Source organism: Castor canadensis, chromosome 11 (genome assembly GCF_047511655.1).
Source record: "Castor canadensis chromosome 11, mCasCan1.hap1v2, whole genome shotgun sequence".
NCBI classification, from domain to species: Eukaryota; Metazoa; Chordata; class Mammalia; order Rodentia; family Castoridae; genus Castor; species Castor canadensis.
In genome coordinates, this window is record NC_133396.1 from 38,363,328 (window position 1) to 38,390,761 (window position 27,434).

General features: G+C 38.5%; 1 protein-coding gene across 2 annotated transcripts in view; it reads right to left on the reverse strand.

The window, feature by feature from the left end:
• Positions 1-3,544: 3,544 nt before the first annotated feature.
• Positions 3,545-27,434, reverse strand: part of Usp32 (ubiquitin specific peptidase 32) — a 171,594-nt gene continuing 147,704 nt past the window's right edge. For both annotated transcript variants that reach the window (XM_074046329.1, XM_074046330.1), the window contains exons 28-34: positions 20,311-20,397; positions 18,844-18,964; positions 13,034-13,225; positions 11,576-11,861; positions 7,265-7,689; positions 6,557-6,649; positions 3,545-5,741 (exon numbers count right to left, since the gene is read on the reverse strand). In XM_074046329.1, coding sequence (XP_073902430.1) covers positions 5,568-5,741; positions 6,557-6,649; positions 7,265-7,689; positions 11,576-11,861; positions 13,034-13,225; positions 18,844-18,964; positions 20,311-20,397 — 1,378 coding nt within the window. In that variant the 3' untranslated portion in view covers positions 3,545-5,567. The remainder of the gene's footprint in view (positions 5,742-6,556; positions 6,650-7,264; positions 7,690-11,575; positions 11,862-13,033; positions 13,226-18,843; positions 18,965-20,310; positions 20,398-27,434) is intronic.

Sequence of the window (27,434 nt, forward strand, 5' to 3'; positions counted from 1 at the left end):
TCAACCCTTTTGGAGTTTTTGTTTTTGGTGATACTGAGTTTAAACTTAGGGCTTTGTGCTTGGTAGACAGAAGCTCTACCACTTGAACCACTCCTCCAGGTCTTTTTGCTGTTTGTTTTGGGGATAGGGTGTCGCTTTTTGCCCAGGCTAGCTTGGATCAAATTCTGTCTCTGGGATGACAGGCACATGCTATCATACCATGACCAACTATTGGTTGAGAAGAGGTTCACGAATATTCTTTTAGCCTGGGCTGGCCCCATACTATAATTCTGCCCATGTCAGTCCCTCAAGTAGCTAGGATTATAGGTGTGAGTCACCTGTGCTTGGCTCTTGACATTTAAACCCTACTATCTATCTACAAGGTCTTAAATTCATTAGCAAGAGAAATGCCAGCAAAAGTGGATTGTGCATATGAAGTTAAATTTCAGAAAATTTATAAAATGGTCCGAAACAGAGTAGTATGTTCTTAGGCAAACCATGTGAAAATGTTTCATATCATACCAAAATACTTGGCAATGTGAAACACAATTGGTGTGACCTTCAAAGGTCTTCAGAACACAGTTTCTGCTTTCTAGTTACTTCTGTGCTTCTCGTGTGCCTTTACCTCAGCACCAACAGGCTTACACCGCTTCTAGAATGCACCATCTGAATCCTGTGTATGTTTCCTTGTCTGTCTAGACTGCTAGACTGTTCTCTTTGCTTCTGACTACATAGTTCTGACCTCGCCTCATGGCACAGCTTTCGTATTCCACTTAGTTTTCCTTAAGTGCTTTGCCAACAGCCTGACTTGTCAAAAGTCTGATGTCCCTAGCACTATTTCCTAAGAATAGCACTTCATCAGAGACAATCATGTCTAAGGAACCTTTGGTTGATTGCTATCACTCCACCTTACATATATGTACTTGCTTGTCATCTTTCCCAAATTAGACTGGAAATGACTCACTCTCTGGAGCAATATTTTTAAAACTGGCCAAGGTGCAGACCAGTGTAAAAGAATCTCCCCTGAGCTTATTAAAATGCAGCTCTTAAACTGTGCAGGAGAGGATGATCTTGTAAGTCTGGGTACAAACAGAGCATAGATGGGGCTCTGGAATCAGCATATTTTACCAAGCTCCTAACTGATTCTAATGATGATGAACTGCCATGTTGGAAAGCGCTGTACCCAATGAACCTAGCATAAGGCTCTGTACAAAGCAGTACTTACATGTTGCTTAGCTGTATGCCTCTGGACTGGTAATGAGCTTGTATTATACCTGTCCTGTTTCCCTAAATGGGGTAGGACTATTTTTGTTTCACTACCTAATAGGTACTAAGCTCTGTGCCCATATACATGCATGATCTAGTCTTTCTAATAACCTTTGGAAATAAACTAGTAGTCTTATTGGGCTGGAGAAATCTGAGAGTCTAAGGAACTTGTTTTAGTTTACAGCTGTTTTAATAGCAGAGCTGGAATCTGACCTCTCAATTAACAGCTTAAAGTCCATGACCTTCCTAATTACTAGAGGGCATACAAACTGGTGGCTTATACCTGGCTTGCACATTTGCACTTTTTTTTTTTTTTTTGATACTGGGCCTTGCTGTATTGCTCAGGTGGTCTTGAACTCCTGGTGTTCAAGCGATCGTCCCACATCAACCTTCCAAGTGCTGGGACTACAAGAACACACCACCACACCAGTTTGCAAGTTAAGTTTTGACAGTACAATATTTAAAATTATTAAAAACTAATTACCAGGGCAGGAGGTGTAACTCAGTTGTAGAATGAGTGCTTATCATGCACGAGGGGCCCTGGGTTCACCCCCAGTACCCTCTCTTCTCATGAATTAGCAACATTTTTAAGTTGGAGGGGAGGGGAATTGATGAGTGCTGGGGCTCACACTCTTCCCCAACAATCAGATGGATGTTGTTGGAATTGAATAATCACCATTCCTCACTTTCATTCATGGCAAGACCAGCTCTTACACTTTATTCCCAACCTGGTCCTAACAGGCCTGGCTTTGCATCCCCTGCAGTTTTATCTGCTATCTTGCTCCCCATGATCAGGACATTTGGCAAACCTTTTGTTGCTGTGACCTTAATGGGTTTCTGGTCACAGAAGCATGTGTCTTTCTGATTTTATGACTTCAATACTGAGGAACCTACTGGTACATTATAAAGGAAAACTGGGATCCCCGCTCAAGTGACACATTCTGACTAGACCCAGGAAAATTCTACATTCAGCCTTTTAAAATACCCAAGGAAAATATGGCAAATCTACTTGCTCCAATTCAAGATTGTCTGCAAGTAAGAAAGAAGCCACAGTAAGCAATGCCACCAAGTGGTAGAGAGACTCAATGTGGAATCATCACCCTCAACTGGAGAGGCAGAGAGGTTAAAGACCTGTCTATTTACAGGGCCATTCAGAACCTAGAAACGTAAGCTGGTCTTTCCAAGGCTGTTTAAAAGCTAGTAACATGGACTGGTTACATTAGGAGGTGTGCTTCATTTTTATGGCTTTTTGGATTGTTTTTGTTCATTTCCAAAAACAAGTAGCCATTGCTGCTAGGTGAACACATTTCATTTTATGTATTCCTGTTTTTTGAAGAGCATGAGCAGAGAACTGTTTTGTGTGTGTGTGTGTGTGTGTGTGTGACTGGGATTTGAACTGAGGGTCCTGTGCTTGCAAAGCAGGTGCTCCAGCCCATTTTTGCTTTGGTTATTCTGGAGATGAGGTTTAGAGAACTATTTGCCTGGACTGGCCTTGAATCACAATCTTCCCAACTAGCTAGGATTTTAGGCATCAGTCACTGGTGCTGGGCTATTAAATTCCTTTAGTGTCAGTATACCAGCCGGGTTTAAAAAAACAATGCCCCTCTAAACAAACCAAAAACCTCTTTGCAAAACAAAGAGTGGGTAGGGTTTCACATTCATTGAGCACTTACCAAGAAACTGTGCTGGGCGTTTATATATTTCCTATAAGCTTGTTTGTTGAGTTTTCTAATTTTACACGTAAATAAAATTACTATACGGTGAGGGACATATAGCTCTAATTTTTCATTTGTTCTCAACATTGCCAAAGGCTCCTTGGAGACCTCTCAGAAAGACAATTAGGTATATCCCTAGTTTCTCAGTGCTCCCTAGAAACCTAGAGCCATTTCAAGGTATAAAAATAAGAAGTACACTTCTTTGTCACCTTATCACCTAATCAGCATGGAAAACTATTTTAGGACTTTCCCCACCCCCCTGCCCCAATTCTCAGTTCACTATCAATTCTCAGCTCTCTATCCTCCCTACTCTCTTCAATACCTTCTGAATAATTTTCTAAAAGGGATGAGAGCAGCTGGGTACGGTGGTGATCACCTAGAATCACAGCACTCAGGAACCTTGGCTTTGCAAAACCAAATTCACCTGGTCAAGGCATGTATCTGTTCTATCCTCAACAGGTTTCCATTCCCTAGAGCTGTAGTCCAATAGGCATTATTCATTAGGAGAATTAAGACAGGATCATAGAGCAAAAGGTTGAAGAGGCTGACTTTCTTGTTTACTTGTATGAGGAAAACAACACATGTGCATCCACAGTATTTAATTTGTTTGGATAATAGATACAGATAAACAGGTACACTCCATATACAATTACCGATACTTTTTTTATACAGTTCATATTTCAGTACATTAACACTATTTTATTTACACTCTACTTATGTACATTAACATCTTTCTAAAGTCAGTGCATTGTCAACAAGTTTTATACAGCAATTTACAAGGTGAATGTAGTTAATAGTTAATTTAATAAATTTTCTGCTAGTTCATGAATTTAAAAAATTAATTACAACCAATGTAACAAACACAGATCAAACAACATTAGTAGATTGTGCTACCTGCTTAAATAAAACATCTGTAAGGAAATTATTTAAAACTTTCCACTTTCTTATGGGATTTGTACAGGTAGAAATGGACAGATTTTACATACGGAAAATCTTGAGACTATAATGTATGCATTTTGTCTGACTTCCTTAAATTATGCCAGTTAACGCATTCCTTCCTGCTTGTAATTATATTCTTCTTCTGAAAAGGATTTCATCTTAAGTAGCCATTTGAGATAACCTTTCTAAATGCTCTGAGAAGAACTATGTAGTTACTAGCCTCAAATATCAGAACACAAATGCTTGATTAATCACATTGGTATTTAATACCTATGAGGAAGAAAGGGCAAAAGAAACTGACATTAAATGAGAATCAACTTCCAGGGCCTAAAAATAAGGAGAAATATTTCCTTTGACTATATATTAAAACAACAGGAAAAAAATGCTGTCTGAAATAAATAACATTTATACTTTTGTTCCAGTCTTGAATAATCATAGGAAAAATTATATATGCAAAGAAACAACTTTTGAAGACCAGTGCAAAAAATAAAAAGGGAAAAATGACAGATACTAAAATAAAAAAAAAAGGACATGCAAACAAAACAGAAGTTTACTTCTTAAACCCACCAATTTCATTAAAAATACTTAATTACCAATGTTTCAGGATGCATTTTGTTTTTAAATTTAATATGATAGAGGAAAATACCCCAATCAAGTTAATTTATAGCCCTTTAGAGCCATCAAAATACAGGTAAGTTTATTTGCATGTATTCTCTTTTTTAAAGTGCAAAAGAAACAAAGAGAAAAACAACCACTAATGTGAAACACCATCTAACTGACGTCTTTTACCTCCCAGAAGCTCTTTGTGCAACATATGCATGGGAAGATGGTGCAAATATTGGCAACCACCCTGCCACACTCAGCAGTGTATATGTGTGTGTGGGAGGACAGGTTTTTGAGGACACTTAAAGTATCCTAAAAGAAAGATTCCTCTATCAGGAGGGCCATTGTAGTTGGATTCCACAGGATGTTTTTTCTTTCTCTTGGGTCTACCAACTAAGACTCCAGGTAGAAGGCACATAGTTTTCAAGAGATTATCCCTTTCAGATTGGCCACTATATGCCTCTGCCACCAATAACTAGTTGTGTCTAAAACACAAACACAACAACTAGAATGAAAAGAAAGACACAGAAAGAGTGGGGAAATGGCCTAAAAAAATGAGAAATCTGTGTCCATGCCGAAAGAGTCATTTGCACACCTTCATGATCTTGCTTTCTCCACCTTGTCAATAATGGAATAAAACTTCAGGAAAAAGGAGGTAGCATATCATGTCGTCCCCAGACAACACTACAATTTTTGTTTTACTTTGACTCCAAGGAAATCCTTAGTATTTTGTTATGATTTTGTCCATATATTTTGTTCATATATGGACAAGCACAATTTAATTCTTATTTGGTCCCAGGTGGTTGTTGCCAAACCCTTTTGTTTACAGGCTAATGGTGGGATCTGCCTGAAACTTCTCTACCAATGAGCTTGAGAGAGACTTCAAAACAAATTTATTACTACTCTTAAATTTGACAGCTATTTTAGTTAGGACTTTTATTTTGTGCTTCAGGGTCACAGGATAAAATAACTACATTTAGCTTGCTTTTCAGTGACGCTTTTGCCAAATGCCAGCTACAAGGAGTCATCTCCCTTACCACCAGCCTAACAGCCACAGCAGCAGCTTTACTGTAACACACAGTACTTTTTATAATCAGACTCAAAGTCTTCATCCATGCTGCTCGTGTCTGCCATCTTTTTGCCATCGATTTTTGGCAGAAATTGTGCATAGTCTATCCCCTGCTGCTCATAGAAAAGAATGTAGGCAGAGTCGGTGTCAATTTCCTCAGGGTGAAGTTCCTAAAAGGGTAAGAAAAGCCTTAAATTAAAAAGCCATCACTATGTTGCCTCTTAATCTTGCCAGGGAAGAGAAGACTCTCTAATTAGTAAACCTGATTGCTTCCAATTAACTTAGTATGTCAGGTGTCTCGCAAGTGACAATGCCCTGAAAATGAGCTCCATTATTATTATTTATTATTATTATTTTTTTGTGGTACTGGGGCTTGAACTCAAGGCCTACATCTTGAGCCACTTCACCAATCTTTTTTTGTGATTTTGTTTTTTTATAAGATAGGGTCTCACAAACTATTTGTCCAGGCTGGTTTTAAACTGCGACCCTCCTGATCTTTGCTTCCTGAGTAGCTAGGATTACACCAGTTACCAGTGAGTTACCAGTGCCGGGCTAGCCCCATTATTTTCAATCTATGTTTTGGGGAAAATATTCTAACCCTAGGCAAATGAATGCCCTAAACCCTATCAAATTCTAATAGTTCAAAAGATGGGCTGGAGAGTCTAGTTAATTGTTGAGTGCTTGCCTAACATATGTGAAGCCCTAGGTTTAATACTCAGCACTGCAAAAAACAGACAAAAATAAAAACAAAAAAATAATTCCCCCACCTTAAAACCCTAAAGATTGGAACTTTTTCTCACTAATACCTACCTTCTTTTTCTCACTGTTCACATTTTCATTCCCTTCTCTATATATCACTTTTGTCCCCTGAATACTGACAGCATCTATATACCCATCCTAGTAGAAACATCTATTTCAGGAGAATGTTCCCCAGATTTCCTGACACTTTGTTTCTAACTTTCATTCAAAGATGGAGAATATTTACCTTACAGCTGCTGTCATTGTAACAGTACCACTTGCAGTTTGGGTTTTTGGCATAAGTGACGTAATGGCCCCCACCCAGAATTCCTGAATGGCACTAGAGAGAGAAGAGAGTGGTGGAATGTTAGTAGTTAACAGTATTATGGCCAGGGCATAGCACTAGGATCTGAGCAAGAACATCAATCACTTAGGTTGGTATGAAAAAAATGCCATGAATTTTTCCCCTTAAAATCTGATAAACAAAAGGCAAAAATCCAAATATCTAAGTCCAAATCTTGTATTGATGACCATAGTTGCAATTTAAAAAAAAAATTTTTTTGAGACAGGGTCTTATTATGTAGTCCAGGTGGCTTTGAACTTTAAATTCTCCTGCCTCAGTCTCCTGAGTGCTGGCATTACAGACATGAGCTACCATGCCTGACCCTGCAGTCATTTTTTAGAAAGCAAAAATTCCTTAGAAACATGTAATAAAGAATAATTTGAACCTCTGACTACACTTATCCTAATTACATAACCACCTCCATATTACACTGTTAGCACTTAGAATTTTATCGGGAAGGCAAAGATTTCGTTAACTTTGCCTATCACCAAGCTTAATGCCTAGCAAATAAACAGACCCTGAAAAAATGCTTGTTGATGAATGAATGAAGACAAGTAAACAAACTGCTGAAAAGAATAGACAATTTCTTGAAAACTACACACTACCACTTACCGAAATTGCATATAGGTTATAAATAGGTTTAATATGAGTGTCTTCTCTTTGGTCATCAGTGCTGTCTTCTTCACTGTGATTTCCAAGTTGACCATTGGTGTAGCTGTTGCCACATGCCTCATGCTCATAAAGGAACCCATTGGCCAAAGTGACTTCATGGTCCTGAGGGGTAACCAACTCAGGTTGGCTACCTTCTAGCAAGTGCCCTTGGCTCAAGGTATCAGTCAGCTCACAGATATGCCCAGCCCCATTCTCTTTACTGGCATCCAAGTTCTCCTTACTATTGGACAATTTATTTTTGCTGCCAATCTGAGGCAGTCGGAGCCTCCCTTTGCTCCTCCCCAAAGTTCGTGGGCTGCTGGTAGGGCTGCTAGTTTTGCTAGAGGGACAGCTGGTTCCACTTTTTCTTGATGAAGAAGGTGAGCCTGTAAAAGGGAAACAGGAAAAGATTTGTTAAGTCCAAATGCCGCAAGTGAAACACCAAAGATAACTTTAACACTAGCTTCACAAATGTACACATAAAGGTAAAGATAGGGGAGTCTTGAATGGCTCCTCTTTAGTTACTAGTATAGAGCCAGTAAGTTAAGCAGCAATGTCCTAAAAATGTAAAGTATGTTGTAGAAGTTCTGAAGTAGCAGGAAAGTGCTTTATGTCACATTCAGTCCAAAACAATGTAATCATTAGACTAGGCAGTTTTATACATACACATTCTTCTATGTAAAACTGGACAAAAAAATAAGACCACCATTTATATTACTAAGCATGGTATTAGGAATGGATTATTATCTCTACCTTACACAAAAATCCTGTATGAAAGGGGGATTGTAAACTTTGTGATCATCATCTCCCATTCCAATCATTAAAAATTTTATACCATTAATAATTACTGAGCATTGCCGGGCGCTGGTGGCTCATGCCTGTAATCCTACTCAGGAGGCAGAGATCAGAAGGACTGTGGTTCAAAGCTAGCCCGGGGAAAAAAAAAAGTTCGTGAGACTCTATCTCGAAAAACCCTTCACAAAAATGAGGCTGGTGGAGTGGCTCAAGGTGAAGGCCTTAAGTTCAAGCCCCAGTACTGCCAAAAAAAATTACTGAGGATCCCTAGAACTTATGTTTATGTGCATTTCATACATCAGTATTTCCCATATTAGAAATCAAAACTGAAGAGCATTTCACATTTAAAGTGATGATACAGGGCTGGTGAAGTGGCTCAAGTGATATAGCATCTGCATAGCAAGTGTGAGGCCCTGAGTTCAAATCCCAGTACTGCCAAAACCAAAGTGATACTGGCATATAGTAAAGTGATAATATAATCGTATGACATGTTGTCTCTGACTACACTGTATATTTTTAAGAGAATGAAAGTAAAATGTCATAGAGCTGGGGAAGCAGCTGACTGGTAGAGTACTTGCCTAGCATGCACAAGGCCCTGGATTTGATATCCATCACATATACACAAAAAAGTCATATACACTCAGCCCTCCTTATTTGCGGATTCCACATTGACAGACTCAACCACAGATCAAAACTTGAAAAAAAATTTCTTTTAGGTACTGTAAGAGACCTAGAGATGATTTAAAATATAAAGAAAGGATGTGTGTAGGTTATATGTAAATATTTTTGCACCATTTTATATCAAGTACTTCAGCATTGTGAATTTTGGTGTCCATGGGAGGTCCTGGAACCAAACCCCCATGGATACCAAAGGAGGACTGTATGTGATGGTTAAGACGTTATCATGTCTTTTTGAAGACATAGTCCAACCTAAACAACAACATATATTTTGGAAATTTAAAAAATGTATCTTGTCATTTTTTTCTTTTTCTTAGCATATATTAACTGCACAAAGGGGTTTCGATATGGTATTTTCATACATGCATATAATGTACTTAGATTAAATTTACCTCCACTATTACTCTTTGTCATCATCCTTCCTCCCCCCCCCGCCCTTTTTTTTGAGGTACTGGGGCTTGAACTCAGGGCCTTCACCTTGAGCCACTCCACCAGCCCTATTTTTGTGAAGGGTTTTTCAAGGTAAGGTCTTACAGAATTATTTGTCCAGGCTGGCTTCGAACTGCAAGCCTCCTGATCTCTGCCTCCTGAGTAGCTAAGATTACACTTTACCCCCCTTTAAACATTTTTTTTTTTTTGGTGGTACTGGAGTTTGAACTCAGGACTTAGTACTTGCTAGGCAGGTACTCTACCATGCCTCCAACCCCTGCCCTCTTCCCTTTAAACAATTTTTTACTGGCTTTCATTATTCTATTTTCATACATGTGTATGAAATACTCCAGTCATATTTACCACCTCCTTTACCCTCTTTCACCCCTCCCCTCACTAATTGATTCCTACCCCCAAACAGTCCCCCTGTTTTATGTCAGTGATACTTTCGCTTTTTTTCATTTAAAGTCTAGACACTGTATATGAGAGAGAATATGCAATACTTGTCTTTCTCAGTCTGGCTTATTTCACTTAACATGATGATTTGTAGCCTCATGCTTTTTCCTACAACCTAATTTCATTATTCTTTTTTTTTTTTTGTAGAAAAGGGGTTTGAACTCAGGGCTTCGCATTTGCAAAGCAGCCATTTTACTGCTTGAGTTACACCTTCAGTTCATTTTACTCTGGTTATTTTTAGAGATGTGGTCTAAAAATTATCCTCTCAATATCAGCCTCCTGAGTGGCTAGGATTATAGGCATGAGCCACCAACGCCCATTCTTTATGGTTTTTTTTTTTTTTTTGTACTAGGGTATGAACTCCAGGGCCTCATGATTGCTAGGCTCACTTGAGCCACTCTACCAGCTGAGCTCATTATTCTTCATGGCTAAATAATACTCTACTGTATATATGTAACACATTTTCTTTATCTATTCCTCAGTTGATTGACATAGTGCAGGTATTGTGAATAGTACTGCTATAAACATGGTATGCAGATATCCCTATTACATGCAGACTTATATTCCCTCAGGAGTGATATTTCAGGATCATATGGTAGTTCTAATTTTAGTTTCTGAGGAATTTCTATACTGATTACCATAGTGGCCCCACTAATTTACAATCCCACCATTAGTGTATAAGGTTAACAATAATGTATATGACATATAATATACACTTCTACTTAGCTTTATTGTTAACATTGTGTTGTATCTGTCTCAGATTTTTTTTTTTTTTGATGGCACTGAAGTTTGAATTCAGTACCTCATGCTTGCTAGGCAGCACTCTTACTGCTTGAGCCACTTCACCAGCCCTTTTTCATGATTGGTATTTTCAAGATAGGGTCTCGAGAGGTATATGCCCAGGGATGGCTTTGAACCGTGAGCCTCCTGAGTGGCTAAGATTACAGGGTGAGCCACTGGCACCTGGCCTGTTCCAGATCTTTATTTTTATTTAAAAAAAATTTTTTTTGGTGGTGCTGGGGATTGAACCTAGGGCCTTGCACATGCTAGGCAAGTGTTCTACCTGGGAGTTACATACCTGTTTTTTTGTTTTGTTCTGAGACCTAGGCTGGCCTGGAAATTACTATGGAGTCCAGACTGGACATAACTTATGATTCTTCTGCCTCAACCTGAGTGCTGGAATTATAGGGGTGCACTACCATGCATAAATCAACTCTTGTTTTTTGGGGCATGGTCTTTCTGGTTGGCCTGGAAATTACTATGTACTCAAGGTTGGCCTTGAACTCTCAGTCTTCCTGCCTCAGCCTCCCAAATGTTGGTACTACAGTCATGTACCAACACATCAACCTCAAGTCTTGATTTTTAAAAAATAATTCAGATACAAAGGAATGACTGTATTAGCTTAGTATTTTTATGAAAATAGTTTTGATCCTCAAGACCTCCTGAAAGGGGGACCCCTAGGGGTTCCCAGACTATACTTTGATAACCTATGCTGTAAGGGAACAAGGATGACAACTACCATTCATGTTAATCATATGGCAGGCATTATATAAAGTGTATCACTCTTCATATTTCAAATCCTGACTCTAACTTGGTATCATTTCCATTTTACTGATGAAGTCACTAGATTTAAGGAAGCTTTGTATCTCTTGCTAAAAGTTACATATGTAAAATACATATAGGTCTGATCCCAGGAAACTTCCTTGTATCTTACCAAGCTGTTGTTCCAGAACAGAAGACAGAGGGGAAATATGCAGCTCACAGGGAGCCTAAGAAAACCCCTGCAAAACTGAGCACAAGGGAGGCAGAGTTTAAGGCCAGCTTGGACTACACAGTGAGACCCTGTATCAAAAAGAAGTTTTTTTGTTTTTTTTTTTAAAAAAAATTCTCTATCAAGTCTCCAGGCCTCCTCACCTTTTGGGCTACTGGTGATATTTGCACTGAGAGAAGATGGGCTCTTGCTCAGGAACATATCCTCTTCTCCTGCTGAGTTCTGGGCATCCACTTTCTTCACTTCTGCTGGAACGCTTGGCTCAGAGAGGTCATCCCCCTGGGATGTGAGTGGTTTATGCTGGCAGAGAGCTGGGTCTCTTGGTACCAAAAACGCACTAGGGTCAAAACTTTCACGAGGAAATTTAACAATTTTCTGTGATTTTATCCACCGACCATTTACAAACTGAAATCGTTTAAGGTGAATAATCTGGAGAAGAAAATGTAGAAAACATCTGCATTGAAGGATTCTGAAGATACAGAATTTCCACTCAAGAAAAACAAATAGGTCTAATACATATGAATGGTCAACAACATATAACATTTAGCCTCCATTATTCTTTAAAGATTTCAAAATACGTTTTTCATAAATGCATTCATGTGATGGTTATATAAGAATGTACAATTGTCAAATTTCATCAAACTGGACATTTAAAATCTATGCATTTAGCTGCATATTAATTATACCTTAATTTAAAAAGTCTCTGGACCTAATGGTCCCAAGTCAGCCCCAGTCTTCTTCCCTTTCCCTTCTTACATTTCTGGGGCTAGATAAAACAATGCTTGGGAAGCAAAATATCCTAGTACAGGGCTGGCAGCATGGCTCAAGTGGTAGAGTGCCTGCTTAGAAAGTGCGAGGCCTAGAGTTCAAACCCCAGTACTGCCAAAAAGTAACAACAAAAATATCCTAGTATTGCTGCGTATGTAGCTCCATAGCAGAGTGTTTGCATGAGGGCCTGGGTTCAATTCCCAGTATGACACCCCACCACCAAAAAAAAGGTAATTTCACCTATAAGGAAAATTCTTTCTGAAATGATCACTTCAAACTCTCCTGATAGGCAACAGGAAAGACTCCTAATCCATGAAGGAAGAAGTAAACCAAATCTAAAATAAAAGAATATATAAATTCTTGTGCATTGGTGTGCTTGTACATACACACTCATCTCAGCAGTGTGCCTGGCTATATGACCATGCTCAATGGGCATGAGAAGCTCCAGGCTCGGTTGCTCTCCCATAATATAAGGATTATCCTAAAGCTTCCTCTGTCCTTTCACCCAGAAGTGCTTTCATCCTCTTCTGAAGTTCAAATTCACTAGGTTATACCACTTGTGGCACTTCTCATGTTGTGATGGATTGGGGTTATTGGCCTGTATGACTTCTCTTTCCTTCCAGGCTGTAAGCGCTTCAGGAAAGGAAATACCAAATATTTTTAGATTTATCTCTCTCTGTGCCCAACATAAAAGCCTTGCACAGTTTATAAAAAAGTGTTTTAAACACTACTATAGAAATCATCTTATTCTCAAAAATAACAAAAACTCCTGTTTATGGCTTCTTTCAGTTACACTACATTCTTGCTTTCTAAGAGGCAGGACTATAACATACCAGGATGGGGGGAAGCCTCCAGAGATCCAGCTTCTTGGTTGCCAAGCAGTGGATCTTACACTTGGAACAGTAGTACATCTCATTTTCCCCTAGCTCCTCCTCACTGGTGAAAGCTCGGAGACAGCTATCCAGGTTGATGGGCTCAGCTTGTGCTCGCCGACTCTGCTCCACACTCTCATGCTCGTCTACAACCTGCAGGGAGATGTGGAAGGCATTTAAAATGGTCACCTAGGTATGCATTATCTTCTCACTCACTCTTACAGGAAAAAGAAGTATGACCCAAACTAGAGTCTTTTAGTAAGGACAGTGCCTATCATTTATTCACAATTATCAGTTCTATTATGTCCTGGATAAAATTTCCATTTATGTGACCATAGTTCTTCCTAAAATATTTTTGAATCTTTTGAAATGATAAAAACGAAAGCAATCAAGGAATTGCCTGTTTATTTAATAATTTCAGAATCCTAAAACAGTTTATATGTGAATTAGCCCTTAAGCTAGGGGCACTAAGAATGAATAAGCTATTTTTTTAATCAGAAAGACAGCATTATTAGTATGCTGCAGGCTTTTACAGAGGCTAGGAGAAATAATATCACTGAAACACAGATGTCAGACCTGGATGAAATAAGAAAGGATACATAAAAGCACACACTGAGAAAACAATAACCAGATATTAAACCCTATTAATATATAACTCATTTGCATATTGGCACATATATCACAGACTGATCACAACACTGGGTGTATCATTATCTGTCTCCTGCCTCTTTCTGGGGTACCTTTTTGGGGTGAATACTGGGGATTGAACCCAGGGCCTCAAGCATGCGAGGCAGGCTCTCTACCACTGAGCTGCAGTTCTAGTTCTATGGGACCTCTAAGATGGAACAAGAGGAAGAACAAGCTTTTAAAAGAAGACCCCCAAATACATGGCCAAACTTGGAATTCTGGTAATCAGCATGCTACACTTTGGAGCAAGAAGGAGGTAATTATAAGAAAGGAGCAGGCGCATGGGACTGGTGGCTCATGCCTGTAATCCTAACTACGTGGGAGGATTGAGGTTCAAGGCCAGCCTGGGCAAATATGTCTTGAGACCCCATCTCCAAAATAAACACAGTAAAATGGACTTGAAGTGTGGCTCAAGCAGTAAGAGCACCAGCTACCTGCTTTGCAAGTGCAAAGACCTGAGTTCAAACTCTAGTCCCACAAAAAAACACAAGCAAGCCATGACTGGAGGTTTGGCTTAGTGACAGGAGGGTACTTGCCTAACACGCCTGAGGTCCTGAGTTCAATTACCAGCACTACAAGGAAAACAAATAAAAGAAAAGCAACAACAACAAAACACAACAAAAAAGGAGAGGAGAAAGGGGGGGTGTATTGGGAGTAGAGGGGGGTGAGGTGTGGTGGAGTAGATCAAGGATAGACCTAGAATGTAACAGTAAGAGATAATTTTTAGTGGTACAAGACCAGACAGAGTTGGGCACTGGTGGCTCATGCCTGTAATCCTAGATACTCAGGAGGCAAAGATCAGGTTTGTGGTTTGACAAATAGTTCTCAAGACCCTATCTTGAAAAACCCTTCACAAAAATAGGGCTGGTGGAGTGGCTCAAGGTGAAGACCCTGAGTTCAAGCCCCAGTGTTGCAAAAAAAAAAAAAAAAACCAAAGAAAAGAAAAAAAAACAGACTGGGCATTAAAGTTCATGAGTACCTAATTTAAAGACCCCATCTCAAATTAAGAAAAAGCTGAGTGGTGTGGTATGTGCCTGTCATCCCAGCTACACAGGAGGTATAAACAGGAGGATTGCAGGAGGCCCTATTCCAAAAATAACTAAGTAAAAAGGGATGGGGGCATGGCTCAAGTGGTAGAGTGCATGCTGAGCAAGTACAAGGTCTGGAGTTCAAACCCCAATACTGTCAAACAAACCTGATTTTTTTTTCTGCTCTCCCATTCCTGGCTACTACCACCTGATAAGCAATCCAGAATCATGGAACTGAGATCCCTCTGTTTGTTTCTACTATGTATGAGGAGGTGGGAGAGGCCTAGCATCAGGAATATGAAGGTTACTTGAGACTTCACCCAGGGATACTGATATTTTTCTTCAAGGCAGAGGCTAGACTCCAAGCCCAACAATGACTGCTTCTCTTTCTGGCAAAGGTCACACATATGTCCATCAATCCATTTATTGCTCCCCCCGCTACCCCCTTCCCCTCCCCCACCACTCCCCTCCCCCCCACCCTGCCGCTGACTCTGTGGTGAACTGCTTATCTTCACCTGAGGCAATTTCCTGTATGTTTCTCTTACTGAAACTCATGGGAACATTGGCCTGCTTGGGTTACAAACTGGCACAGCCTAGTTCATTTTGTTTAAAATAGATTTTCAGGTGAGACTTTTTCCATATGGGAGAAGATGGCTGAGTCACAAGGCTGTCAAGTGCCCCAATAAACTATCAAAGTTAGAACTAATCTATACAATTAAGGTGTTAGAATTGCATCACCATCTGGTCTAAAGAACTCACTTAAAAAGAGGAACTTAGGGGAAAATTCTGTTTTTCAAAAAGGAAATCTGGCATGACCTTGGGTCACTAACTTCTGAGCAGTAAGACACTTACTCTCAGTATGTTTTTTTTGTTGTTGTTGGTTTTTGTTTTGTTTTTGAGATAGGGTATTGCTATGTAGTCCAGGCTAGCCTCAATCTCATGATCCTCCTTGCCTATGCCCTCTGAGTATTGGGATTATAGGTGTAAGCCACCATGCCTGGCTCTCTTAGTATCTTTTGAGCTGGTCACTTAAGGGAAAAATGGACAGGCTTAAAAGGAAACGTTCTATATCAGGGTTGTGAGCATGAGCAGAAACACAGGTATATCAAATGCAGCAGTGTCTTTCATAGCCAGTTAAATATTATCTCTATTCTCCCTAACAGAGATGCTTTATCACCAACCACAAATTACAGTAGGCTAGTAAAAGAATGTTGATTTTTATTGACTATATTTTCTTTGGACCATAGGTTATAGAGGAAGGTGGGGACCGGGAAAAAGGAAGATTGATAAAAACATATTTTTAAACTGACAATAATTTATACTTATCAACAAAATTTTCCTAAATGATAAAGGTTTCACTTACTTCTTGGGATTCATGCTCAGATCCTCTACTGTTGTTCAATTATTCTAAATTATTTATTTCTTATAGATACCCTCTTCAAAACTGTAAAAAGGCGGGGAAATCTTTAGCATTCTCTCTCTCTCTCTTTTTTTTTTTGGGTGGTACTGGGATTTGAATTCAAGTCTCAAGTTTGCTAGGCAGGCGATGTACTACCTGAGAAACTCTGCCAGCCCACCTTTTATATTCTTAATACAAAGGCAACTACTGTTAAAATACTGACAGATTTTCTTCTAATGAATATACCACATTGTATTTATTTAACTATTCCTCCAATATGGGACAAACACAAATTGTTTCTAATTTTTTACTATTTAAAAAAACTGCTAAGGCTGGCAGAGACTTAAGTGGTAGAGCACCTTCCTAAAAACAAAATAGGATACTCTGATGGACAGAGTGTCCTATTTCCCCAGGATAAATTTCTCTGAAGGATATTACTGAAATAAAAAATATAAAGCATATGGGCAATAATCTCAATTTTGAACCCTATTTTCTCTTTTGTCCACATGATTCTCTAAGAACATGCAGAAACCACATGTAGGAACAGTTCAGATTAATCATGCCCCAGCAAGGCAGGGCATCTCAATAGTTCCTAATTTCCATGGTATCCTAGATTTAACAGGTCACATTGGTCCTTTTTCCTGTAAGTGGGATGTTCTCCAGAGATTTTCAGATTGCACACTGGGCTTTTTAAAAAGGGCAAGAAATTTACAGAGTAAATAATTTTTTTTGATAGGAATGTCTTATCAAACTAATGTCCTGTCAGATTTTATGCTGACAAAGACTTAGGAGTCTATCAATTGCCAAAATTTTACCTCTTCAGGGGAAACATTTCTGAGGTTTCTGAATTGCCTTCATGATCTAGATTATTGGTATCTCTTCAGTTTTTCTTTGGCTTTTAGTCTAGTGATCTTTCATTTGGAAAGAATCCACAGATTATTCTTAGCTAGAATGAGCTGCTAGGACTCTTAGGGTATACAGGGGCACAATTAAGGATCCAAACAGAGAAATAGGTCTAGAACTGGTAGCTTTCCCTTCCTCAATAGCATAAAGTGATTATGTTTTGGTCATACTGGGGTTTGAACTCAATGCCTTGAACTTGGTAGACAAGCACTTTACCACTTGAACCACCCCTCAGTACTGAAACTCAATTAGGATTATTAACTTATATAAATGGAAATGTTTTTCAGGGCTGACTTGAGTGGCTCAGGTGGCAGAGTGGCTGCCTACCAAGTGTGAGGCCTTGAGTTTAAACCCCAGTTCTGCAAAAAAAAAAAAAGTGTTTTTTAGAAATAATGTTTTTTCTTTTTTTAGAAATTTGTAATAATCAAGAGCCGTATCAATGCAAAACCCGTTACAATTCTTTATGTGATTTAAGAAACTCCTATGATTCAGTTGCTTCTACTTCTCTATCAGATTCTTCTGTTTTCCTTTGGCAATGTTGGTGATCAAGCTCAAGGCTTTGTGCATGCCAGGCAAGCTCTCTACCACTGAACTAAATCCTCAGTCTGTTTGGTGGGAATCCAACCCATGGCCTCCTGCCAAGTACTCTACCACTGAGCTAACCCCTAGTCCTATTTTTTTTTTTTAAATGTTCTTCAGTAGATTTTTCAAAATAAAAAAAATTGCTCTGGCCAGAGAGTGGCAGTAGAGGAATGCACAGTGTGAAGGACAGCCACTGAAATGAACATGTTTGGATATTACAGACTTGAAACATTTCAAGCCCTTTTCTAATTTTTCTATTCACTATGCATTAAAGGAAGCAGTTATAGCCTTGGGATTCATGTGCATTAAGTAACTGGTTATCAAATGCTATAGCTTCAATGATGTTTAACAAATGGGCAGAGAGGTGTTCATTGGTATGTCACGGCCAGAGAATACTTTTTTTTTTGGTGGAACTGGGATTTGAACTCAGGGCTTTGTGCTTCCAAAGCAGGTGCTCTACTGCTAGAGCCACACTTCCAGTCCATTTTGCTGTCATTATTTTGGAGACAAGGTCCTGCAAACTGTTTGCCTAGGCTGGCTTTGAACTTCTATTTTCCAGATCTCAGCCTCCCAAGTAGCTAGGATTGTAGGTGTGAACCACTGGCACCCAGAAGAATATAACTTCTTACATTCAACTTTGCTCCAAGATTTATTTGTTAATATTTTTCAAATTTAATGCCCCAATATAATTAATTTCTTAAGTTAGAAAACAAAAACAAAACAAAAGCTGGGTGCTGGTGGCTCATGCCTCTACTCAGGAGGCAGAGATCAGGAGGATCACAATTTGAAGTCAGCCCAGGCAAATAGTTCTTGAGACCCTATCTTGAAAAAACCTTCATAAAAATAGGGCTGGTGGAATGGCTCAAGGTGAAGGTCCCGTGTTCAAGCCCCGGTACCACAAAAAAAAAATGGCCAAGAAACCATGTCAGTAGATTGAGTACCATAGAGAATACAATGATTATTTTCCTGGTTGTATTTAAATATTCATGACACAGTTAAAATGGGAAAATTTTCCCATGTAACACTTGCCATTTTATAGAGTGCTTGCCTAGGAAGCTTAAGGCCCTGAGTTCAATCCCTAATAGCGAAAAAAACAAAAAACAAACCCAAAAACAAAAACCTAAACCTGAAACCCCGTATCTCCCCCACTTATGGTGGCACTAAGTACTTACTCTTTCCTGTGATGTTTGATAGCGCAGGTGAAGAGCTGTGGGGTCCCAATCAACAGCAATATAGGCATTTCCAATGAAAGCTCTGTCTTCCCCACAATCAATTTTACAGCCTCTGCAAAATCTAAAGGGGAGAGGGAAAATCCACAAAAGAAGAAATAATTATAAAGGAATATAAATTTTCTTAATCAGAAATATTCTTCTTCCTTCTTTTCTACTTTCTGCTTAGTTTCAAAATTTGGGATGGGATTCTCATTTCAGACTCTGACAAATGCAGTAATATTTATTTATTTTTTCCTTACCTTTTTTGAAACAAGTTCTTCTATGTAGCCCAGGCTGGCCTTGAACTCAAGGTCCTCCTCCTTCAGTCTCCCCAGTGCTGGGATTATAGATGTGTACTACCATGCCAAGCTGATTATATTTATTAATAATTATGATTTTAAGAAATCATGCTTATCACTTTTCAGTCTTTGTTATATACTACTTGATAAACATTTGTTAACATACCGAAAGATATAAACTTAATGGGAAATAAATGATACGAGACTTGGCTATTTGAGATAATATAGCTCAGAAGACATTCTAAATTCAGTTATATAATGCTCTGAGGTTAAGATAACTTATCTGGTATAACAACACCTATCTCCTTGTTTGTAAAATGGTATGTTAACTAAATATACATATAAATGTCTGGAGTTTCAGGAGAAAGAACATGACAAAGTCATGGTTTCAATGTCTATTTCAGAATCAGTTTGAAAAAAGAAAACAAAAGCAGACTTCCAATAAGGCCTAATAAGTAGAGTATGTTCTACTAGTTCAAAGTTGCCAAACTGATTTATGTTTAAGGAGTAGAAAGTTTAGACTAATAATAGCCGGGCATGGTAGTTAATGCCTACGGTCACAACACTCGAGAGGCTGAGGTCAGAGGATCACTTGAGCTCAGGGGTTTGAGACCAGCCTGGGTAATATAGTGAGACTTTATCTTTAAAAAAAAAAAAATTAGGGCTGGAGGTTTGGTTCAAGTGGTAGAGCACTAGCCTAGCAAGTGTGAGGCCATGAGTTTTACTCCAAAAACTCATGAGTTATACCACCAAAAAAAAAAAGAAAAGAAAATTAGATATTTATACAATTTCACCTTTCAATGGTGGAATTCTCCAGGCATCAGATATAATAAAGCCTCTTAATTAAAAAAAAAGTTTAGAATAATAAATGTTAATGAATTTCAGGTAGAGTTTGAGTTTGTAAAACCAGCTAAGACTCAAAAGCAAAATTTAGCTGTTGATCTCAAGAGAAGAGATGAATGAACGATTCCTAAGTTTATTTTAAGCTTCTCATTATTCACTATTATGTCTCAAAATTGAAAATCATATGAAAAAGGTACATGTAAATTCTATTTTTAAAGTAGTAACTAAATTCTATTGTTTTCGAAGTAATTCTATTAAAATTTTTATTTTTTGCAGGTCACTTTACCTATACCATGGGCACCAAGCACAGGAGTTTCCATCTTTCTGAACAACTCGTAGAGTGAATGGGTATTGATAGCCCATACTGTCATCACTGAAAGAGAAGAAAACATAAACCAAGTCTAAGAAGCATTTTCTAGTATGAGATCCAACTCCTTTCATTTTCTCTTTTTTTTCTTAGGGTTTGAACTCAGGGCCTCACACTTGCTAGGCAGGCACTCTACCACTTGCTTGAACCACTCTACCAGACCTTTTGTGTGTGTATGTGTATTAAGTATCTTCAAGATAGGGTCCTGCAAACTAATTGCCCAGGCTGGCCTTGAACCATGATCTCTGCCTTGTGAGTAGCTAGGATTACAGGCATGAGCCACCAGTGCCCAGTTTCATCTTTTCTTAAAGTGATCTTAGGAAAAGGCACATGCCATGACAGTGTGCTCATGTTGACAGCCAGGTGCTGCTTATTCTAATCCATTGCTGAAGTCCAGTACTATCCATATTAGGCTGTAAACCTGCTTAAAGGAGGCTGCATATACTGGATTGCCAGATGCCTCTAAGAGAGTCCACATAGTCCATGAAAAATTTACAAGATAAACTAATCATGAAATTAAACACTGATTATTTTTCAGCTCTAGTTTTATCAGAGAATTTAATTCACATTATAGTAAAATAACTAGATCTTACCATGACAATAACACTGACATACTATAAGGCTGTATATTTAGAGCCTTCTTTGATTAGATTCCCTCTTTGTAGTACATGTCAGGTACCTACTTTTCCTTTTTTTAATTACTCAAAGGTATAATGTATACACTTTCCTTGGCATATCTTTCAAATACTGTCAATTATGTCAACATAGCCTTAACAGTTCTCCAAATTTGAACAAAATTTGTTAATTCTTGCCTCAACAAGAATCAGTACAATTCATGCATCATATATCCAAATAATCAAGTTGTACAAGTTAAATATATACAATTCCTGGGCTAGGAGTATAGCTCAGTGGTACAGTACATATTTAGCAAGTTCAAGACTCTGGGTTCAATCTCTAGCATCCATACTCTCTCTTCCCCCTCATCATTCTACTCCCCTCCTGTCTTTCTTTCTCTCTCTCTCTTCTCTCTTTCTCTCTCTCTCTCTCTTGCTATTTCTTTTGAGTAAGGTGTCACATTTATGCCTGGGCTTGCCTAGACCTCAATCCTCCTATTTATACTTCCCACATAGCTAGGATGATAAGCTTGTGGCACCACACCCAGCTTTTATTGATTGAGATGGGTCTTGAAAACTTTTTGGACCAGGCTGGCCTCAAAACTGATCTTCCTGATCTTTGGCTCCCTAATAGTTAGGATTACAGGCGTAAGTCACTGTACCTGGCCCAACCTCCAATTATTATTTTCCACAGTTTATAAATCTGGGGGGTGGGGGAGAACCAATGCAAGGGATATAATGTAAAAGCTGTATACTTTACAGCTCATTTGGCAATTAGGAGTAGCTATCATATTGCTGTTAAAAGTAGTTAAAACACCATAAATTAAAACTTCATAATCTGGGTGAGGTGGTACAACACCTGGAATCCCAGCACTCAGGAGACTGAGGCAGGAGGATAATAAGATTGAGGTCAGCCTAGTATACATAGTAAGATCCTGTCTCAAAACAACAACAATAACAACAAAAATGCCCCCCAAACAAACAAAAGACTCACTGTAAAAGTAAAAGTGAGTTTTGTTTCAGGCGTAAGACATGCCCATCTTTTTGCATGACTCCTCTAATAAATGATAAGTGATAGCCCTTGCTGTCCAGTATTATGTCCAAATCAAGTCAACAGTAACTGAGGAATTAAAAGAAAGATCAGGGGACAAAATGATCTTTTGATCACGGGGAGCTGTGCAGCCATTAAGTAAGAATAACTCCCTCCACTCCTTGCTATAGCTGGGATCTTGACTATCTCCCACAAAGGCTCATGTGTTGAAGGCTTGATCCCCAGCCCATGGTGTTATGGGGAGGAAAGGGTTGGAGGAACCTTTAAGAGGTGGGTTAATCTAAATGACGGGAATCACCACATACCTATCAATACTAACACTCAATGTTAGTGGCCTTAATTCCCCCACCAAAAGGCACCGTTTCACAAACTAGATTAAACGGTTGCTTACGCATCTCATTGATAGAAATAAGCACAGGCTAAGGGTGAATGGCTGGAAGATTTACCAAGCCACTGGTCCCCAAAAACAGGCAGGAGTAGCAATACTTATCTTGGACGAAGTAGACTTCAAACTCACATGGATCAAATGAGACAAAGAAGGACATTCCATACTGATAAAAGGGGAAATACACCAAAAGGAAATAAATAACAATTATCAACCTATATGCACCCAACATCAATGCACCCAATTTCATCAAACATACCCCGAAGGACCTACAAACATATATAAACTCCAACACAGTGGTAGTGGGAGACTTTAATACCCCCCTATCACCAAAAGATAGGCCATCCAAACAAAAAATCAATAAAGAAATCCAAGATCTAAAACATACCATAGAGCAAATGGAACTAGTTGATGTCTACTGAACATTTCATCCAACTTCTACACAATATACATTTTTCTCAGCAGCCCATGGAAGCTTCTCCAAAACTGATCATGTTCTAGGGCACAAAGCAAGCCTCAGCAAATATAAGAAAATAGAAATAATACCATGCATTCTATCTGATCATAATGCATTAAAACCAGAACTCAACAACAAAAATAATAACAAAAAACATGCAAGCATCTGGAAACTGAACAACACATTGCTCAGTGACCAATGGGTCATCGATGAAATAAAAGAGGAAATTAAAAGGTTCCTGGAAGTTAATGAAAATGAAAACACAACCTACTGGAACCTATGGGACACAGCAAAGGCAGTCCTGAGAGGAAAGTTTATAGCCATGAGTGCATATATTAAAAAGACAGAAAGATCTCTAATCAATGACCTAATGATATATCTCCAACTCCTAGAAAAACAAGAACAAGCAAATCCCAAAACAAATAGGAGAGAAATAATAAAAATAAGAGCTGAAATCAATGAAATAGAAACAAAAAAAAATACAAAGAATTAATGAAACAAAAAGTTGATTCTTTGAAAAAATAAACAAGATTGACAGACCCCTGGCAAACCTGACTAAAATGAGGAGAGAAAAAACTCAAATCAGTAAAATCAGGAATGCAAAAGGGGAGATAACAACAAATACTATGGAAGTCCAGGATATCATCAGACTACTTTGAGAAGCTATATTCTAATAAATATGAAAATTTTGAAGAAATAGATAGATTTCTAGATACTTAAGATCATCGAAAACTGAACCAAGAGGACATTAATCACCTGAATAGATCAATAACACAAAATGAAACTGAAGCAGCAATCAAGCGTCTCCCAAAAAAGAAAAGTCCAGGACCTGATGGATTCTCTGCAGAATTCTATCAGACATTTAAAGAAGAACTAATACCAACCCTCCTTAAACTGTTCCACAAAACAGAAAGTGAAGGAACACTGCCTAATACATTTTATGAAGCCAGTATTACACTCATCTGAAAGCCAGGCAAAGACACCCTCAAAAAGGAGAACTATAGGCCAATCTCCTTAATGAACATTGATGCAAAAATACTCAATAAAATAATGGCAAACTGAATTCAACAACACATCAAAAAGATCATTCGTCACAACCAAGTTAGCTTCATCCCAGAAATGCAGGGGTGGTTCAACATATGAAAATCAATAAATGTAATACAGCACATTAACAGAAGCAAAGACAAAAACCACTTGACCGTCTCAAGAGATGCAGAAAAAGCCTTTGATAAGATCCAACACCATTGCATGATAAAAGCTCTAAGAAAACTAGGAATAGAAGGAAAGTACCTCAACATTATAAAAGCTATATATGACAAACCTACAGCCAACATTATACTTAATGGGGAAAAACTGAAACCATTCCCTCTAAAATCAGGAACAAGACAAGGATGCCCACTATTTCCACTCCTATTCAACATAGTACTGGAATTCCTAGCCAGAGCAATAAAGCAAGAAGAAGGAATAAAAGGAATACAAATAGGTAAAGAAACTGTCAAACTATCCCTATCTGCAGATGATATGATCCTATACTTTAAAGACCCAAAAAACTCTACCCAAAAACTCCTAGACACCATCAACAGCTATAGCAAGGTAGCAGGATATAAACTCAACATAGAAAAATCATTAGCTTTTTTATACACTAATAATGAACAAACTGAGAAAGAATATATGAAAACAATTCCATTTACAATAGCCTCAAAAAAATAAAATATCTAGGAGTAAACTTAACAAAGGATGTGAATGACCTCTACAAGGAAAACTATACAACTCTGAAGAAAGAGAAAGTGGAGAGATCTCCCATGTTCATGGATAGGTAGAATCAACATAGTAAAAATGGCTATACTATCAAAAGCAATCTACATGTTTAATGCAATTCCCATCAAAATCCCAATGACATTCATCAAAGAGATTGAAAAATCTACCCAAAAATTCATTTGGAAACACAAGAGACCACGAATAGCCAAGGCAATACTCAGCAAAAAGAACAATGCTGGAGGTATCACAATACCCGACTTCAAACTATATTACAAAGCAACAGCAATAAAAACAGCATGGTACTGGCACAAAAACAGACATGAAGACCAATGGAACAGAATAGAAGACCCGGGTATAAATCCACACAACTATACCCAACTTATTTTTGACAAAGGTGCTAAAATATATGATGGAGAAAAGACAGCCTTTTCAACAAAAACTGCTGGGAAAACTGGTTAGCAGTCTGCAAAAAACCGAAACTAGATCTATGTTTATCACTTTGTACTAGTATTAACTCAAAATGGATCAAGGACCTTACTATCAGACCCCGAACTCTAAAGTTGGTACAGGACAGAGAAGGAAACACTTTGGAATTAATAGGTATAGGCAAGGACTTCCTCAATGGAACCCCAGCAGTTCAGCAACCAGGAGAAGGTATAGACAAATGAGACCTTATAAAACTAAAAAGCTTCTGCTCAACAAAAGAAATGGTCTCTAAACTGAAGAGACCACCCACAAAGTGGGAGAAAATATTCGTCAGCTACATATCAGACAAAGGACTGATAACCAGAATATAGAGGAAGCTCAAAAAACTAAACTCTCCCAAAATTAATGAACCAATAAAGAATGGGCAAGTGAACTAAACAGAACTTTCTCAAAAGAAATTCAAATGGCCAAAAAACACATGAAAAAATGCTCAGCATCTCTAGCTATAAAGGAAATGCAAATTAAAACCACATTAAGATTCCACCTCACCCCTGTTAGAACAGCCATCATTAGAAACACCACCAACAACAGGTGTTGGCGAGGATGTGGGGAAAAAGGAACCCTTATACATGGCTGGTGGGAACGCAAACTAGTACAACTACTGTGGAAAAAAATTTGGAGATTTCTTAAAAATCTAAACATAGACCTGCCATATGATCCAGCAATACCACTTTTGGGGATATACCCAAAGGAATGTGACACAGGTTACTCCAGAGGTACTTGCACACCCATGTTTATTGCAGCACTATTCACAATAGCCAAGTTATAGAAACAGCCAAGATGCCCCACTACTGATGAATGGATTAAGAAAATGTGGTATTTATACACAATGGAATTTTATGCAGCCACGAAGAAGAACGAAATCTTATCATTTGCAAGTAAATGGATGGAAATGGAGAACATCATCCTGAGTGAGGTTAGCCTGGCCCAAAAGACCAAAAATCTTATGTTCTCCCTCATATGCGGACATTAGATCAAGGGCAAACACAACAAGGGTATTGGACTTTGAGCACATGATAAAGCAAGAACACACAAGTGAGATATGAGGACAGGTAAGACACCTAAAAAACTAGATAGCATTTGTTGCCCTCAACACAGAGAAACTAAAGCAGATACTTTAAAGCAACAGAGGCCAATAGGAGAAGGGGACCAGGAACTAGAGAAAAGGTTAGTTCAACAAGAATCAATTTACAATATAACACATGTACATGGAAGGAATGCTAGGAATCTCCCTGTATAGCTATCCTTACCTCAAGTAGCAAAAACCCTTGGTCTTCCTTATTAATGTTTACACTCTCTCTTCAACAAAATTAGTGGTAAGTGCAAAACAGTTTCTGCTTGGAAGCGAGGGGGTGGGGGGAAGGGGGGAGTAATGACCCAAACATTGTATCCACATATGAATAAAATAAATAAATAAATAAATAAACAAATAAATAAAAAGAGGTGGGATATAGTAGAAGCAGTTAAGTCCCTGGGAGCATGTCTTGAATCGGATTTTGGGACCCTGGCCCTTTCTTCTTCCTCTGCTTCCTGACTACCATGAGGTCAGCAGCTTGTTTACTGCATTTTCTCACCATGATGTATACCACTTTACCATGGGCCCCTCAAAATGAGACCACTGACCATGGATCGAAACCTCCAGAATTATGAGCCACAATAAATTTTTTTAACAATCCCCTCTTTTGTTTTTCAGTGCTAGAGGGCCAATCCAGGGCCTTGTGCCTGCTACACAAGTGCCATACGTCTAGCCCTTGTTTTTTTTTGAGACAGGGTCTTGCTATGTAGCGAAGGCTTGCCTAAAACTAATGATCCTCTTGTTTTTGCCTCCTGAGTGCTGGAATTACAGTCACCACACCTAGCTAAATCTTGCCTTTTTTAACTTGGTTTTTGTAGGTTTTGATTATGATAATGGAAAGATGACCTACCCCCTTCTAATTCCTGAACCCTGGCTCTCTGATCTATTTTCTATGAATTTATTATAGCTACTTCATAAAAGTAAAATCTTACAATATTTGTCACTCTGTGTTTGACTTATTTCATTAGCAGACGTGATAAATCAAATTTCACCCACGTGAAATGTATCAGCCCTTTGCCCCTTCTGCCCTCGCTTTTTTTTAATAGTGTGGTTTGAACTCAGGACCTTGTGCTTGCTGGACAGGTGCTCTACTACTTGAGTCATGTCCCTATCCCTTTTTGTTTTTGGTTATTTTTCAGATATGGTCTTGCTTTTTTTTTTTTTTTTTTAAATCAGGTCCACCTGGATAGCAATCCTACACTTATATCTCTCACACA